The sequence below is a fragment of the Fukomys damarensis genome, unplaced genomic scaffold, assembly GCF_012274545.1.
Source record: "Fukomys damarensis isolate Sample0158 unplaced genomic scaffold, DMR_v1.0_HiC HiC_scaffold_14, whole genome shotgun sequence".
Taxonomy (NCBI): domain Eukaryota; kingdom Metazoa; phylum Chordata; class Mammalia; order Rodentia; family Bathyergidae; genus Fukomys; species Fukomys damarensis.
Window position 1 is genome coordinate 42,715,133 of NW_022900926.1, and position 13,915 is coordinate 42,729,047.

Consider the following 13,915-nt stretch of genomic DNA (forward strand, 5'->3'; position numbering starts at 1 on the left):
CAAATAGCTTCTTTGGTGTGAAAAACTATAATAATACACAGGACCCTATCGAGACAATTAATAATGTGAAATGGGAAGTAAAGGGCTAAAGGTGTAAGGAAAGTGGGAAGGGTGGGGGAGAGGTAATAAGGGAGAGGAAAATAATATGAGAAACTGAAAAAATGGAAATAAAGTGTTCGTAAATGGGGAGGGGAGGAGGGGGTGAAGGGAGGGCAGGGACAAGGGGAAAAATGAGAATCAAGACCTATTATGTAAAGGTACAGAATCCCAAAGATGAATGTAAATGTATTGTATACCTAGATTGTACCAATAACCTCAATAAAAAGAAAAAAAAAAGAATCAACTAATTTTAGGCCTGGAACTGTCAGGCCAGTCACCCAGAGAGCCAGAGAGAATGCACGTTCCTTGGGTAGCAGGTTGAGGTGCCCAGCTCTTCTGCCCCAGTGGTGTCATTTGTTCCCTCAAGGGTACCAGGACGCTGTTCACTCTGCCCCACAGATCTGCACTGTCCAGGAGCCCTATCACTCACCACTTGGCTCTCACTGCAGCTGAACCGGATGGTGGTGGACTTCCTCCGAACCTTGTCAGGACACAAGTCTCCATCCACATATGTCAGGACAGTCACTCCATCAATCTGCTGAGGACCATCCCTCACCCTGCCCAGGTTCATGGGTTTGGAGTCGTTCAGCAGACACACAGCTGACTCTGGAGGGCACAGCCCTGCAAAGTAGCAACATACAAGGAGAAGATACTTCAGTGACTGCAGTCTAGATACAACACCTATATCAAGCAAAGGCTGGGCTGCTACTTTCCGATCTAACACTCACCCCAAAATACCCACTACTTCTTTTATAACTGATATCATGGTATTAGTTTCTCACTCACTGAAAAGTTGCGTTCCCATGTATGTGCTGGGGCAGGTATGGGGTTTGTGGGGGTAGAGAGCCCAAGATTCAACAGGAGACATGTCTGTATCCCATGTGTGATGATGCCAAAATTCCTACAGTAGGCTAACGGGACACTTTTAACAGCCTCAGTCCGTGATCTTTACTCAAGAAATTACCAAGAACTCTACCCACTTCCTAGTCCCCCAAATATGTGTGCCATCTATCTGGCCCTGGTTAAGAACTAACCCCACAACACAGTATGGAACCACAGTCACAGCTTCCAAGGCCAGCACAACACAGCAAGGGGAAGTGAGTCATGGCCTTGAACCAAGATGAGGATGAAAAGCCAGTACAGCCCTGCATTGGGCCATCTGCAACGTGGAAAGGTCGAGTCACACTCCAGGAAAACAGGCCAAGATTCACCCTTGGGACTGCCAGAGGACACGAGAAGTACAAAGCTCCCTGGGACAGCTCTGGGTCCCACACATCCACCTGGCTCTAGGGATGGGGTGAACTGGTCCCTGCATCATGGCAGGCCACCCACAGCAACCACAGTGGGCTCACAACAGGATCCCCATGTCACCCTCCTGCCTCCCACCTTGCTCACAATGACTTGCTATCCCGTTTTTACTCATTCAGAAAAGATTACCAGGTTCCTAGCAGAGTCTTTGACTCTGGCTGAGCTTGAGCCAAAGCAGGAATCAGCCACTAAGCATTAAGACTCCAAAGTCTCCTCTGAAGCTTTCTGGCAAAACCTTCTCCACCAGAAGGGCCTTGGACCTCACTACAATGCCCTCCCAACAGCTTCGCCCTGGCCTGACCCCACTAGGAGCATCTTACCACTGCCGGCCTGCGGGGAAAGAGACTTGCACACATTGATGAGGTAGTGCTCCGTGGCCCCTGTCCTGGTCACAGCCTCCCAGTTGTCGCTGTAACGTGACAGGGGTGAGAGGTCGAAGGAGTTGCCAGCCCCATCCCTACAGGGAAGAAAAGGCCAGGTCAGGTTCGCAGCACTCCAGGCCTGCATTCGGCTCCTGAGCCACACAGGCTGGGTTTGTCTGTCCCTGGCATCCTGAGAGTCAAACGGACCCTGGGACAGACCCTCAGCTGGCCTCCCTCCTCCTCCAGGCAACATAGGCAGCATGCGCAGCTACACAGCCTGGAGTGCCTGGATTCCAAGACTCCCCCTGACAGGCCAAACCTGATCACATCACCCAAACACCAAGTCTGAACAGTGCTGCCCCCCGCAGGCCGATGGGAGTCCACAGCTTGGACTCTCAGAGCAAACCCGGGCCACTCCGAGGGCAGCCCGGGCAGGGGCATCTGCTGTCTACTTTGAGGCTACCAACCTTCATGGACATCGAACTGGGCTTGCGCTGACTTTGTGCCCAGGATGCAAATCACTGCGTCCCGACATGGAGAGTCACTGAGAACCAACCATGAGCCGGGACAGCACTGAAGTGAGCAAGACACACAGCTGCCAGAGTGCCTGTCAGGCACAAAGGAAGGGGAACCACTGCAGCCAGCACTTCCCAAGGGGCTGTGGCACTCAGAACAGAGTGTCTGCACATTCCAAAGGCATGTGGTAAGCTGGGGACACTACGGTGAACAAAACAGGTGAAAAATGCCAATCTCAGGACATTTACAAAAGTTATTTGTAGGAAAAGATAAAAAGACCAGGGACAAGATACATATTTTCAATCATACAGTGTATTAGCAATGAGAACTGAAAGGAGAAAAAAGGCAGGGAAAAGGGATGTGAAGTTTGAGGGGTGGGTAAAATTTCAGAGCAGCCAGGTAAGGCTTTACTGAGATGGTTACCTCTGAATAAACCCTGAAAGAAAGAGCTGGGCATGGTGGCATATGCCTGTTAATCTCAGCACTCAGGAGGCTGAGGCAGGGCAATTCAAGGCAGCCTAGGATACAAGGTGAGTTCAACACCAGCCTGAACTACATTTGTAGTGAGAGACTGTCTCAAAAAACAAGAAGAGGTGGGGGAGGAAAGGGAAGGGAAAGTGACAGGGACAGGGACAGGGAAAGGAAAAGAGAAAAAAAAAAAGAAACAGCAACAGCTTGACATGTTTGAAGAAAAGCAAGGAGCCAATGTGGCCAAGTGAAGGTGAGGGTGCCACAGCAGGGAAATGTTGGAGACTACAGGACTGAACATCACCCGGAGCCAGAAAAACTTCAGCTTGTAGGTCCCAAAGGAGAGAGCAGTCACGGTACTTAAGTACCAACACAACAGACTCGGGCTGCTGATACTTTAACAAGACCTATGATGCTGAACTCGTCGAATGGAGACAAGGACCAAGGTGGGAGAAGGGGCGCTAAGGGACTGCCACAGAGCTACAGGCACAAGGGGCAGAGGACGCAAGCTGGACACAGCCAACAGAAAGTGAAGGTATCTGCAGGTGAAGGAGAAGGAGCAGCAGATACTGCTGGAGGCTGGCAAACATGGGCATATGTGCCATTTAATTAGGAAAGGTTCCAAAAAGATCTGTAAGATATATAAAAAGAGGATTAGGGGAGGAGCGGACGTTTCTTCTGATAAGAAATAACTGAAAAATGGTCAACATTTTCAGTTTTAAAATGTATTAGTTTAAGTCCAGTTGCCATGAGTCTTCCTTAAGATACTCTCCTCCCCCTTGCTTCGAAGTCATCTATTCCATCCTTCCTGCTGCTTTCTGAAGCAGTCCTAGACGTCTACTGCGTGAGGATCTTTAAAGAGTATGATCAAAAACGGAGTGCTGCTGCCAACTGCCATCCAGTGCAAAGTCAGGCTCAGAAAAATCACCACAGCGTGCGCTCATCCATTTTATACACCAGAACTGGCATCAAATGACAAAGTCAAAATGATGAGAGGTAAACGTTTTGAACTGGTACAGGACATCAGGGCAGCTGCAACAGCACAACTAAAGACACACAGGAAAGAGGACTTCCAGAAATGCTTCAGAAAGTGGCAAGAGCAAGGGGATAAGTGTGTTGCAGGGAGGAAGGTTGAAAGGGATTAATGGCATTGTCTCTTTTACTGTAATGAAATTTGTGTTGTTGTTTTTTGTTTTTTAATTGGGTTTGGAATTGCTCACCTCTCCTTCCAGAGCTGGATTCCAGGTTCTCGTCTCAAAGAAACAATTGAACAAAACGAGCAAAAAGCAGTGGAAGAGTTTACATGAGAAAGAGAAAGTGAAGAGTGTGAGAGAAACTGGCTCAGCACAGCAAGCTTGAGTGAAGTAAATAGAAAAAGAGTAAGGGCCGGGTGTGGTGGCGTACGCTGGTAATCCCAGCACTTGGGAGGCTGAGGCAGGAGGATCACTGTGAGTTTGAGACCAGCCTGGACTACATAGTGAGTTCCAGGTCAGTCTCAACTACATAGTGAGGCCCTGTCTCAAAAAAAAAAAAAAAGAGAGTAAGAGCAAACATAGAAGTACACACTATATCTGGGGAGGCAGTGGGGGCTACTGTGGAAAGCTACAATACCCCATGTAATGAAGTTTCAAGAATAAACATACCATATTTTTCTGTCACGCCTCACATACACTTTTGTACTCTGAATTTATTATGATATAACCTTTCACTGTTTCTTATTATAAAAGTGTCCTTTGACTTACTTAACTTCTATCTGTACAAACTTGGAAATATTTTTAGGAAAAAAATAAGATTTATGTACAAAAAACGCCAAAACGTTAAGCCAGGCGTGGTGGTGCACACCTGTAATCACAGCACTCGGGAGACTGAGACAGGAGGATCACCGTGAGTTCGAAACCAGTCTAGGCCAGTCTAGGCCAGCCTGAACTACATAGTAAGACACTGTCTCCAAAAAAGGAAAGAAAAGAAAAAGTTATTCCTTATACATCTAAACCAGAAAACTGAAGCTAACCCCAAATGACTATGGGAGGACAGCTAAGCAAATAATCAGGAATACCAGTTCATGTCTGTTAGAAATAAGAATTTGTTTCCCATGAAAACATTTTTATGAAATGGAAAATGGAAAAGTGACACTACTAAAACCAAAATTAAAGTTAGTAACATACGCTTCATATGTTACAAAACTTAAATTATTCTACCTTCATAAAAATTAAATAAAATAAAAAACGAGATGAACCACCAAGGAAAGCTGGAGGCAAACGGCAAAATTTTTCCCAGGAGCATATATGGCAACTCTGTAACTCATGTTAGTATCGGGAAGCTGAGGCCTGGAAAAATTAATTCATCAAATGTCCCCTTACTCAGACTACTAGTTATTAAAGCAAAATCATCCCAATCAATCTGACCTTTCCACAGGGTGAGCACACGCATCAACTTACTTGAAGGAACACTCAGTCACGTTGAACGGTGGACAGGCATGCTGAGTTCGCCACTCAAACAAGTAGGAGCACTCTGAAGTTTCCCTCAGGAACACTGGCTGGAAAGGTCAAGGTGAACATGCATAAAAATGGGAAGGCAGAGCTTAGCTGTGATGAAAACAGTAAGGAACAGCTGTGTTCATTAAAACTACACAAACAAGCCAGGCATGGTGGCACACACCTGTGATCCCAGCACTCCAGGTGGTTGAGGTGGGATAATTTATCTACAGGTTGGCAGCTTGGGCAACTCTGAAAAGCCCTGTACTCAAAACTTTTTAAAAAAGAAAAATTTACAGAGCTGAGGATATAGCTCAGTTCTAAGGTCTTGGGTCCAAGCCCCACTATCCAAAAAAGAAGAAAAAGAAAAGGCAACTGCATAAATGAACCAAGGCCTCAACACATCTTCCATGTATCACGTTTTAAATAGTTACCAGGGAGGTCTAACAAAACCCATGAGCAGACTCGTTCTGTCCAGATGACTGCCGTATGACAGGCAGGTATGCCCACCTACCTTCTGTGTGCTCCGGTCGCAGTAGAAGAAGATGGTTGTGGACCGCTGGTACACTTGATGGCAGGTATCCCCACCAGTATAGTTCATTTTCAACAATCCATTTTCATAAGTCAGCTTCTGAGTAAGAAGGCCTGTTAAAGAAGCAACACATCAAATGAAGTTCAGTTCACAAGGGCCAAGGATGCCGTGCCGGGCCTACCCTAAGACATGTGATGACCTTCGCCCTGAAAGCACCTGGCACAGGACTGCCGGTGCCTCATCGAACTACTCTGTAGGAGTAAGTCCGGGCCTCCTCCGGCCCACAGCCACAGCAGGCAGAGGAACCACAGGCATGGTGACATGCCCTCCCTTAGCCTGCTGGGCAAGAGCTGCCACTTTCTCTCTGGCTTCCATGAGCTGCCACACACGCACTTACTTCACTGCATTTTTAGTATTCTTAAATTGATTTTAATCTGGCTTCAGCTCTCGAGCAACATGAATGACCAATGGTCTGCCCCCTGTCAGTATCACAGCCAAACCCTTCACTGAGCACTTCAGGTCCTCTTTGCCTCCACCCTAGAAAGTACCCTCCCTCCAAATACCCATTAGAACCTGGTTCACAGTGTTCAAATGCTATTATAAAGAAAAAAATATGGTACAGACAGAAGCACCCTCTGATGCCATTTATCACTACATATTTAGGTTAAGAAAATTACATCCCATCAGAAGCATCGTTCACCTGCTACTCCATTTCTACTTCAGAAATGACATCATTAATATAACATCTTAACACTTTTAACTGCATTCTTTTGCAGCCAAAGCAGAAGGAAAATCAATAGTACCTGCCACCTTCTCAAATTTCAGTGGTCCCTGCTTTTTTTGACATGAGGAGACAATCTTGGACCTGTCTTGGGTGAGGCAGACGTCTGAGGATAGTTGCCCACAGACCCGGAAGTAATAGGTGTACTCGCTGACATTCACGATGGCGTCGCTGAGGGCCAGAGGCCTCAGATCATACAAGGTACCGTGCCTAGGGTCTTTCACCTGGCAATTGTCTCCTTCAAGAACACATAAGAAGCCAAGAATAACTGTTACCACACATGTATTTGTATTTCCAAGCAAAGAGATATACAATTTCTGGATATTTTTGAGACAGGGTCTCGCTGTGCAGTTCAGGTTGGACTTGAACTCACTATGTAGCCCAGGTTGGCCTTAAACTCATGCCAATCCTCCTGCCTCAGCCTCCCCAGTGCTGGGATTACAGGGGTGCACCACACCTGGCAAGCTGCATAATTTTTAATCTGATAAATACTGTTCTGTAGTAGGCATTAAGAGCCATTTTTATGTTATCTTACTTTGACTATAGATAATACAAATTGCCTAGTAAACAACTTTTCAGAGAAGCCTAGAACATAAGAAAAAGACCCACTTCATCAAACCCAACCCAACAGAATCCATGATAGTGATTCCAAATGTGAAAAATCCACCAATCCAAGAATGTAAGAAAAAAGACAACAGGTAAAATTAGCCAATGTGCTGCAGTAAAAAAGAAAAACCTCAAGGATAATAAATTATCCCCTACTAGTGTTTCCTGATCTCACATGCGGTCATTATCACAAGGCTTGCTATCACAGAATGAGAGCATCACTCCTCTTTGGAAACAGTCATTGAGGAAGAGCAGCTCAGGGCTCACCTTCCACTCTGACAACAGGACAGGCCTCCACTGTTCTCCACACAAACACGTACTCACAGTCATCCAGAAGCTGAAACGCTGGGGATCCCTGCAATATAAGCCAAGAGCTTACCTCATTTTCCTTTCTTTTTTTTAATTAAATGAACAACAGCCAAACTAACATCAAATCTGTAACCTCTACAAGCCAAATATACAGCATTTATTAAATATCTAAGACTTGTGGGAAAGAGTACATGCAAAGCATCAAACCCTACTAATGGCCCAAATCCATGAAAACATAAGTGAATTTTAAGTAACACAAGAGACTAAGAACAAGGGGAATGGGTCAACTACCGACAGAAGAGGATGTGGCCGATCTGAATACGCACCGATGTCTGTGCACACTCAAACGTGATCCTGGTAGAGAAGCGCTGGTTCCCACACTTATCACCGTTGACATACACAATGCTCAGAGACCCGTTGGCCGCAGCCTGAGGACTGATTTGCACCACACCCAGGTTCCAGCTGTTGTCTTCGGACACCAAGCAAGAGCCCACTGCACTGCCTGGCAGAACAGGAGATGGTTTGGGGTGAGGGGTGGAAGTGAAGGGAGGCTGACCCTTAGCCAAACAATGCTCTAACAAGTACTGTTACAGCATGAACTGAGGTATCAACAGAGCTCACCCTGGCACCCAGGCACATAAGGGAGAGGATTGCAGACGCTCAGGTAGAAAGTTCTCTTCTTTCCATCAGCAGTAGTGTCCACAGCAGTCCAGGGCTTCCTGACCGTGCTTAACGCACTCAAATCATACTCATTTCCAGCTGGGTCTGAAACAGAAGAAAACACGCTGGAAAATGGGCTTTCTGGTTTGTTCTAAGATCACCTCCACCCCAAGTGCCAAGGTGTGCACCTGATGACCCTGATGGCAGGACAGGAGGAGATCAGCAGGACACCAGAGATTTTGCCTACAGAACCACTTTGTTCCTACAAACTGCTTCCCGCAAGGAAGCCAGCCCTGAGGAGGCAGCAGGGAGCCAACAGAGATCAAGGAGCCCCACGGTACCTCAAAGCTTCCAGCCTGGTTTGGAAAGCTTTAATATCCTTTTCTTCCCTTCTCCACTAAGCTTTAACACACATTTGTATTTGACTTTTTTCCTTGGTTTTCTCGTCAGTTCTAAGGCAGCATCTCACCCCAAACCATAGCTTAAAACCATTAATTAGCTAAGCATGGTGGTATACTCCTGTAATCTCAGTGCTCTAGATGGCCAAGGCAGGAGAATCCAAAGACTGAGCCCAGCCTGGGTAACTTAAGTGAAATCCTGTCTCAAAAAATAAAAACGACTGTGGATGTAGCTCAGTGTAAAGACCCTGGGTTCAATCCCCAGTACCACACACACATACAAGTAAACTGTACACCTAGAGCCTTTTCAAGAGAGATTACAACTCTCAAGGTCATTAAAAATATATGTATGTGGACTGGGGATTTAGCTCAGTGGCACTGTGCCTGCCTCACAAGCGCAAGGTCTTGAGTTCCACTCCCAGTACCGGAAAAAAATGTGTGTGTAGTTATATGTGAAATAAAAATGTGTTGCCTGTGAAGCAGTGATACACAACACCTGCACAAATACACACATTCACAGGTGTATAGATACAAATACACACACATTTACACAATATGCACAGAAAGTACATTATACACACACACACACACACTCCACATCCCACACTCTCAACCGCCCTTTTTATTCTAGGCCTCCCAGTCTCACCAGTCACTTGGCAATCCACAGGAGAAGGGACGCAGGCCAAAGCAGTTTCAAACTCAAAGTAAGTGTTTCGGATCCCTCGTACAGAGTCAATGCCCTGATGCAGGAATTTGACAGTTCCTGGGTAAATGTCATCATTGCAAATAAAGCGAATGATAAAAGCAGTACCTGCAGGATATAAAGCCAGGTTTTAAAATACAACACCATTCATAATACAGCGCAACCACGGCCAGCAACGGGCCTTCTTTATCACCCTCTTGGAGTCAGTCACAGCAAGGTGCCAGGTCTATGTTCACAGGCTTGACCTGACCACAGACCTATGGTCACACCCACAGCAACCCATACCTGTCAAGAAGGGTCTGTGCCACAGCCTGATGTCCTAGCATTCTTATTCTGCTCTAAAGCAGTCAAATCCCACATCAGTTTATCAAGCCAACGAAGAAGAGACAAAGTCATTCTAGTGTACTAGTTTTTTTATAAATACAGTCTCCACACTATCGCTACAAGAATCAAAGAAAGGGGCAAAAAAATTCCCTGGCAGGAGATGTGTACCTGCAGAGGCAGGGAGTGCACAGAAGGAGGGCAGGAAAGTACAAGGACTTCAATCTTACAGAGCCACAAGGGACTGTGAGACCAGGAAGAGCAGTGCGAGACCACCTCTGAGGTTGGCCACTGTGGGAGCACTGGCTTCGACTCCAGGCACAATGCAGAGGCACAGAGGGCTCTAAGATGGAGAGTGTCTCGTGTGACCTAACACCTTTAACCCATCACTTTGACTACCGTGCTGCACTGGCTGTTACTCGAAGGGACCCTGCAGCAGTGGGGTGGGCAGTGTAGAGCATGAGGTGTGAGAACCACAGCCACACTCAGCACAGCACTGGGCAGTCATTACTGCCCAGTTCACAGTCATCAGTGCATTTAACTCCCACAGTAACCCACTGCAATGACAAGCAGCAGCAGCATTTTTAACTTATACATGACCTAAAGCTGGCTGTGAGTGGAAATGAGTGGAACCCCAGAGTGTCCAAGGCTGGATTCTGACAGGAGTCAATAAATGTTCCCCACTGTTAACCACAGGACCACATCACTAACCTGTAAGAGACAGATGACTGCTTTCCCAATTAGAGCCAGAAAAAGACATCATAGACAAGTAATTAACCAGCTTCAAAATAGTGCTTGGAACTGGAGAGCAAAAGTATTATAAAAAAGAATAAAACACACTGCTTTCTGGATAATGAGATGACATGGTAGCTCACTTTATGAGCAACAATTTAAGAACTGCCAGGCACGATGGTGCACACCTGTAACCCCAGCACTCAGGAGGCTGAGGCAGAAGGAATGCTGCAAGCTCGAGGCCAGTCTGGGCTACATATGAATTCAGGACCTGTCAAAGCTACACAGTGAAACCGTGTCTCAAAGAAAAAAAATTTTAAGAATTCTCCATCTGCGGAGCAAAGTTCTACCACCAGGCCATGTTTACCCTGTGCTCACTAACTCTGATCAGGAACAGTCTGACATGAGCTTGCTTCCTCCTCCAGAACATGTTCTATTTGTAACTTTGGCCTTCATTCTCCTCCACTACCCAAAGACAGGACTGTGTGGGACCTGCAGGAGCAGCCCTGAAATCATCCCAGATGAATGAAGACCTGGAACTACACAGGGCTGCTAGAAGCCAGAGGCCATGTACTTAAGCTCTGTACACAGGGAGGACACCTCATGCTGGCTGATCACCTTCAAATTACTCCAGAGGCAACCAAGACATCCATCCACTTGGACTAGGTCTACTAAAAAGTTCTTTTAATCAACTGAAATAATCCCTCCATAGTTCCAGCCACTAGTCTAAGGCCTCCCCAACATGTTATATGAAACAAGCCTACTCCTTTTCCTAAAAAACAACTCTTCAAAGACCATGCACCCCCAGGTCCATGTTTTCTATTTTTAAAGTTAAAATTAACTTCCCAATTCTAAGTATACTTTTTGTTTATTTTATTTTCAGACAGGATTTCACTATGTACTTCAGGCTGGTCCTGAACTATGTAGCTCAGGCTGGCTTCAAACTTGGTGTGATTCTCCTGCCTTGTCTCCCAAGTGCTGATGTTACAGGCGTGCACCACACTTTCAGATATTTTTAATTGACACAGTAATTTTACATATATAAGGCACAGTACTATATTTCAATACAAGTATAAGCTCAGTGTGGTGGCACACTCCTGTAATCCTAGCACTCAAGGAAAGAGGATCACAAGTTCAAGTCTGGGCAACTAAGTAAGAACCTGTCTCAAAAAAATTTTAAAGGCCTGCAGATGTAACTCAAAGCAAAGGCCCCTGAGTTCAATCCCTAGTTCTGTGCCAATAATGATAACAATAATTATAATACATATATAAAATGGATACTGATCAGATCAATGTAACTGCACACCTCTCACTTTAGACAAGTATCATTTGTGTTGGCAACATTCACAGTCCTCTCTACTGGCCATTTAAAAATGTACAGTTTTTGCTAACTGTGACTGTCCTACTGCACTGCAGAGTTCTCCTCTCTCTACGTGCTCCCTCACCCACACCTTTGCAGGCTTTAATAACCACTCTGCTGCTCTCTACTTCAAGATCAACTATTTAACTCCCACATATAAGTGAGAACACAGGATATGGATCTTTCTGCACCTGACTTTCTTCATATAACGTAATGTCCTACAGTTCCAATCAAGTTGCTGAAATGTGAGGATTTCGTTCATTTTTAAGGCTGAAAAATATCCCACAGTGCACTACATTTTCCTTATCCATTCCTCTACTGATGAGGACCCAAGGCTGATTCCCTATCTGCACTACTGTGAACAGTGCTGCAGGAAAACATCACTACAGATATTTCTTTGACACACACTTCTATTCCTTTGGCTATATATTCAGCAGCAGGACTCAGTAGTTTTCTTTTCAGTTTTCTTAGGAACCTCCAGTGCTTTCCCCTAACAGTTTTACTCATTCCCACTTCCACAAACAGGGTAAGACATTTCCCCTTTGCTGCATCTTTATCAGCATTTATTTCTTCTTAATTCTCTCACCCTGGTTGCAATATATATTATTGTGGTTTCAATTTGCATTTCCCCAGTGATTAGTAGTGCTAAACATATTTTCAATTCTTATTGGATGGGCCAGGGATTTAGCTCTGTGGTGCCGCCGCCTGCCTCAATTCTTATTGGCCACTTGTGTATCTTCTTTTGAGAAACATTTTTTAAACTGATTAAGTTTATTAATAATTTACTGAGAAATATTTATTCTGGTCCTTTACCCATTTTTAATCAGACTGCTTTTTTTTTTGCTGTTGAATCACTGGAGTTCCTTATATATTTTGCAAATTAATTCCTTGTCAGATAAACAGTTTGCAAATATTTTCTCCCACACTGTAGACTGTCCCTTTACTATTTTTTCCTTTGCTGTACCAAAGTATTTGACATAATTCTGTCAACTTTTACTTTCATTTTCTGTATTTTGGGGATCGTATCCCAAAACAATCTTTCCTTAGACCAATGCCCTCAAGCATTCCCCCTGTATTTTCACCTAGTACTTTTAGTTTTTGGTCTTACATCTACTTGGAATTGGCTTTGATAGAGGGCCTAGATTCTTTCTTCTCTATATGAATATCCAATTCTCCCTGCACCATTTATTGAAGAGATGTCCTTTCTCCAATGTATGTTCTTGTAAATATATAATTTCTGGGTTCTCTGCTCCATTGGTCTGTGTATCTGGTCTTGTGCCATGCTGTTGGCTTCATAGTATACACTGCAGCCAAGTGTCATTAATGACTCCAGCTTTGTCTTTTTACACGGGAGTGCTTTTGTTATTTGGGGTCTTTTGTGATTCCACATAAACTTTAGGAGTGTTTTTTCTACTTCTGTTAGAAATGTCATTGGAATTCCACTGAATCTGCAGGCTACTCTGGGTAGCAGGGACATGTTAACAACTTTAATTTTCCCATTCAAAACCAGCCTGGACTACATAGTGAGTTCCAGGTTAGTCTGAACTAATCTGCCTCAAAAGAAACAAACAAAAAAAAAACTAATTTTCCCAATCAATGAATATAGGATGTCTTCTCCTTTTTGTGTCTCTTTTCTCTCTTCCGTGTTTTTGTACCTTTCACCATAAAGATCATTCACTTCCTTGGTTAAATTTATTCTTCAGTTTTTTGCTTTGGGTTTTGTGCTTTCTGTAGCTCTTATGGCTGGAAGTGCTTTACTTCTCAGCAACTTTATTATTGGTAAATAAGAGACACTGATTTCTCACGTTGATTTGGTATCCTACAAACTGAGTTCAGTTATTAGTTCAAACTTTTTTTTTCCTCATTGAGTTTATTGGTACATTTTAGGAACTAGGATTAGAAGTTCTAACAGTTTCTTGTTAAAATCTTTCTAAGTTCTTCTATTTAAAAAATCATGCCATTTGTAAATGGGGTATTTTTACCTCCTTTCTTATGTGGATGCCCACCATTTCTTTCTCATGTCCTTTAATTAGGCTAAGATTGAACACTGAATATTCCAAAACAGTAAGAGTGGTGGGCATCCACGCCTTGTTGCTGATCTTAGGAGGAAATAAGCTTTTCCCCATTCAGCATGATGTAGGCTGTGCCTGCCATAAACAGCCTTGTGTGTTGTGGTACTTTTCTTCTCTTTTTTTTAATCCTAAATTTTTTATCACACGCTTTTTTGCATCAACTGAGATGACCACAAAGCTTTTATCCTTTATTCTGTGATGCACTGTATTACAC

The 13,915-nt window shown here is 44.4% G+C and overlaps 1 protein-coding gene across 1 annotated transcript in view; it reads right to left on the reverse strand.

Moving 5' to 3' along the window:
* Igf2r (insulin like growth factor 2 receptor) overlaps positions 1-13,915 on the reverse strand; it is a 163,559-nt gene that overhangs the window by 31,723 nt on the left and 117,921 nt on the right. Inside the window, exons 26-34 of the mRNA XM_010631164.3 lie at positions 9,160-9,324; positions 8,077-8,220; positions 7,782-7,957; positions 7,414-7,501; positions 6,563-6,778; positions 5,742-5,872; positions 5,192-5,289; positions 1,728-1,864; positions 530-720 (exon numbers count right to left, since the gene is read on the reverse strand). Coding sequence (XP_010629466.1) covers positions 530-720; positions 1,728-1,864; positions 5,192-5,289; positions 5,742-5,872; positions 6,563-6,778; positions 7,414-7,501; positions 7,782-7,957; positions 8,077-8,220; positions 9,160-9,324 — 1,346 coding nt within the window. The remainder of the gene's footprint in view (positions 1-529; positions 721-1,727; positions 1,865-5,191; positions 5,290-5,741; positions 5,873-6,562; positions 6,779-7,413; positions 7,502-7,781; positions 7,958-8,076; positions 8,221-9,159; positions 9,325-13,915) is intronic.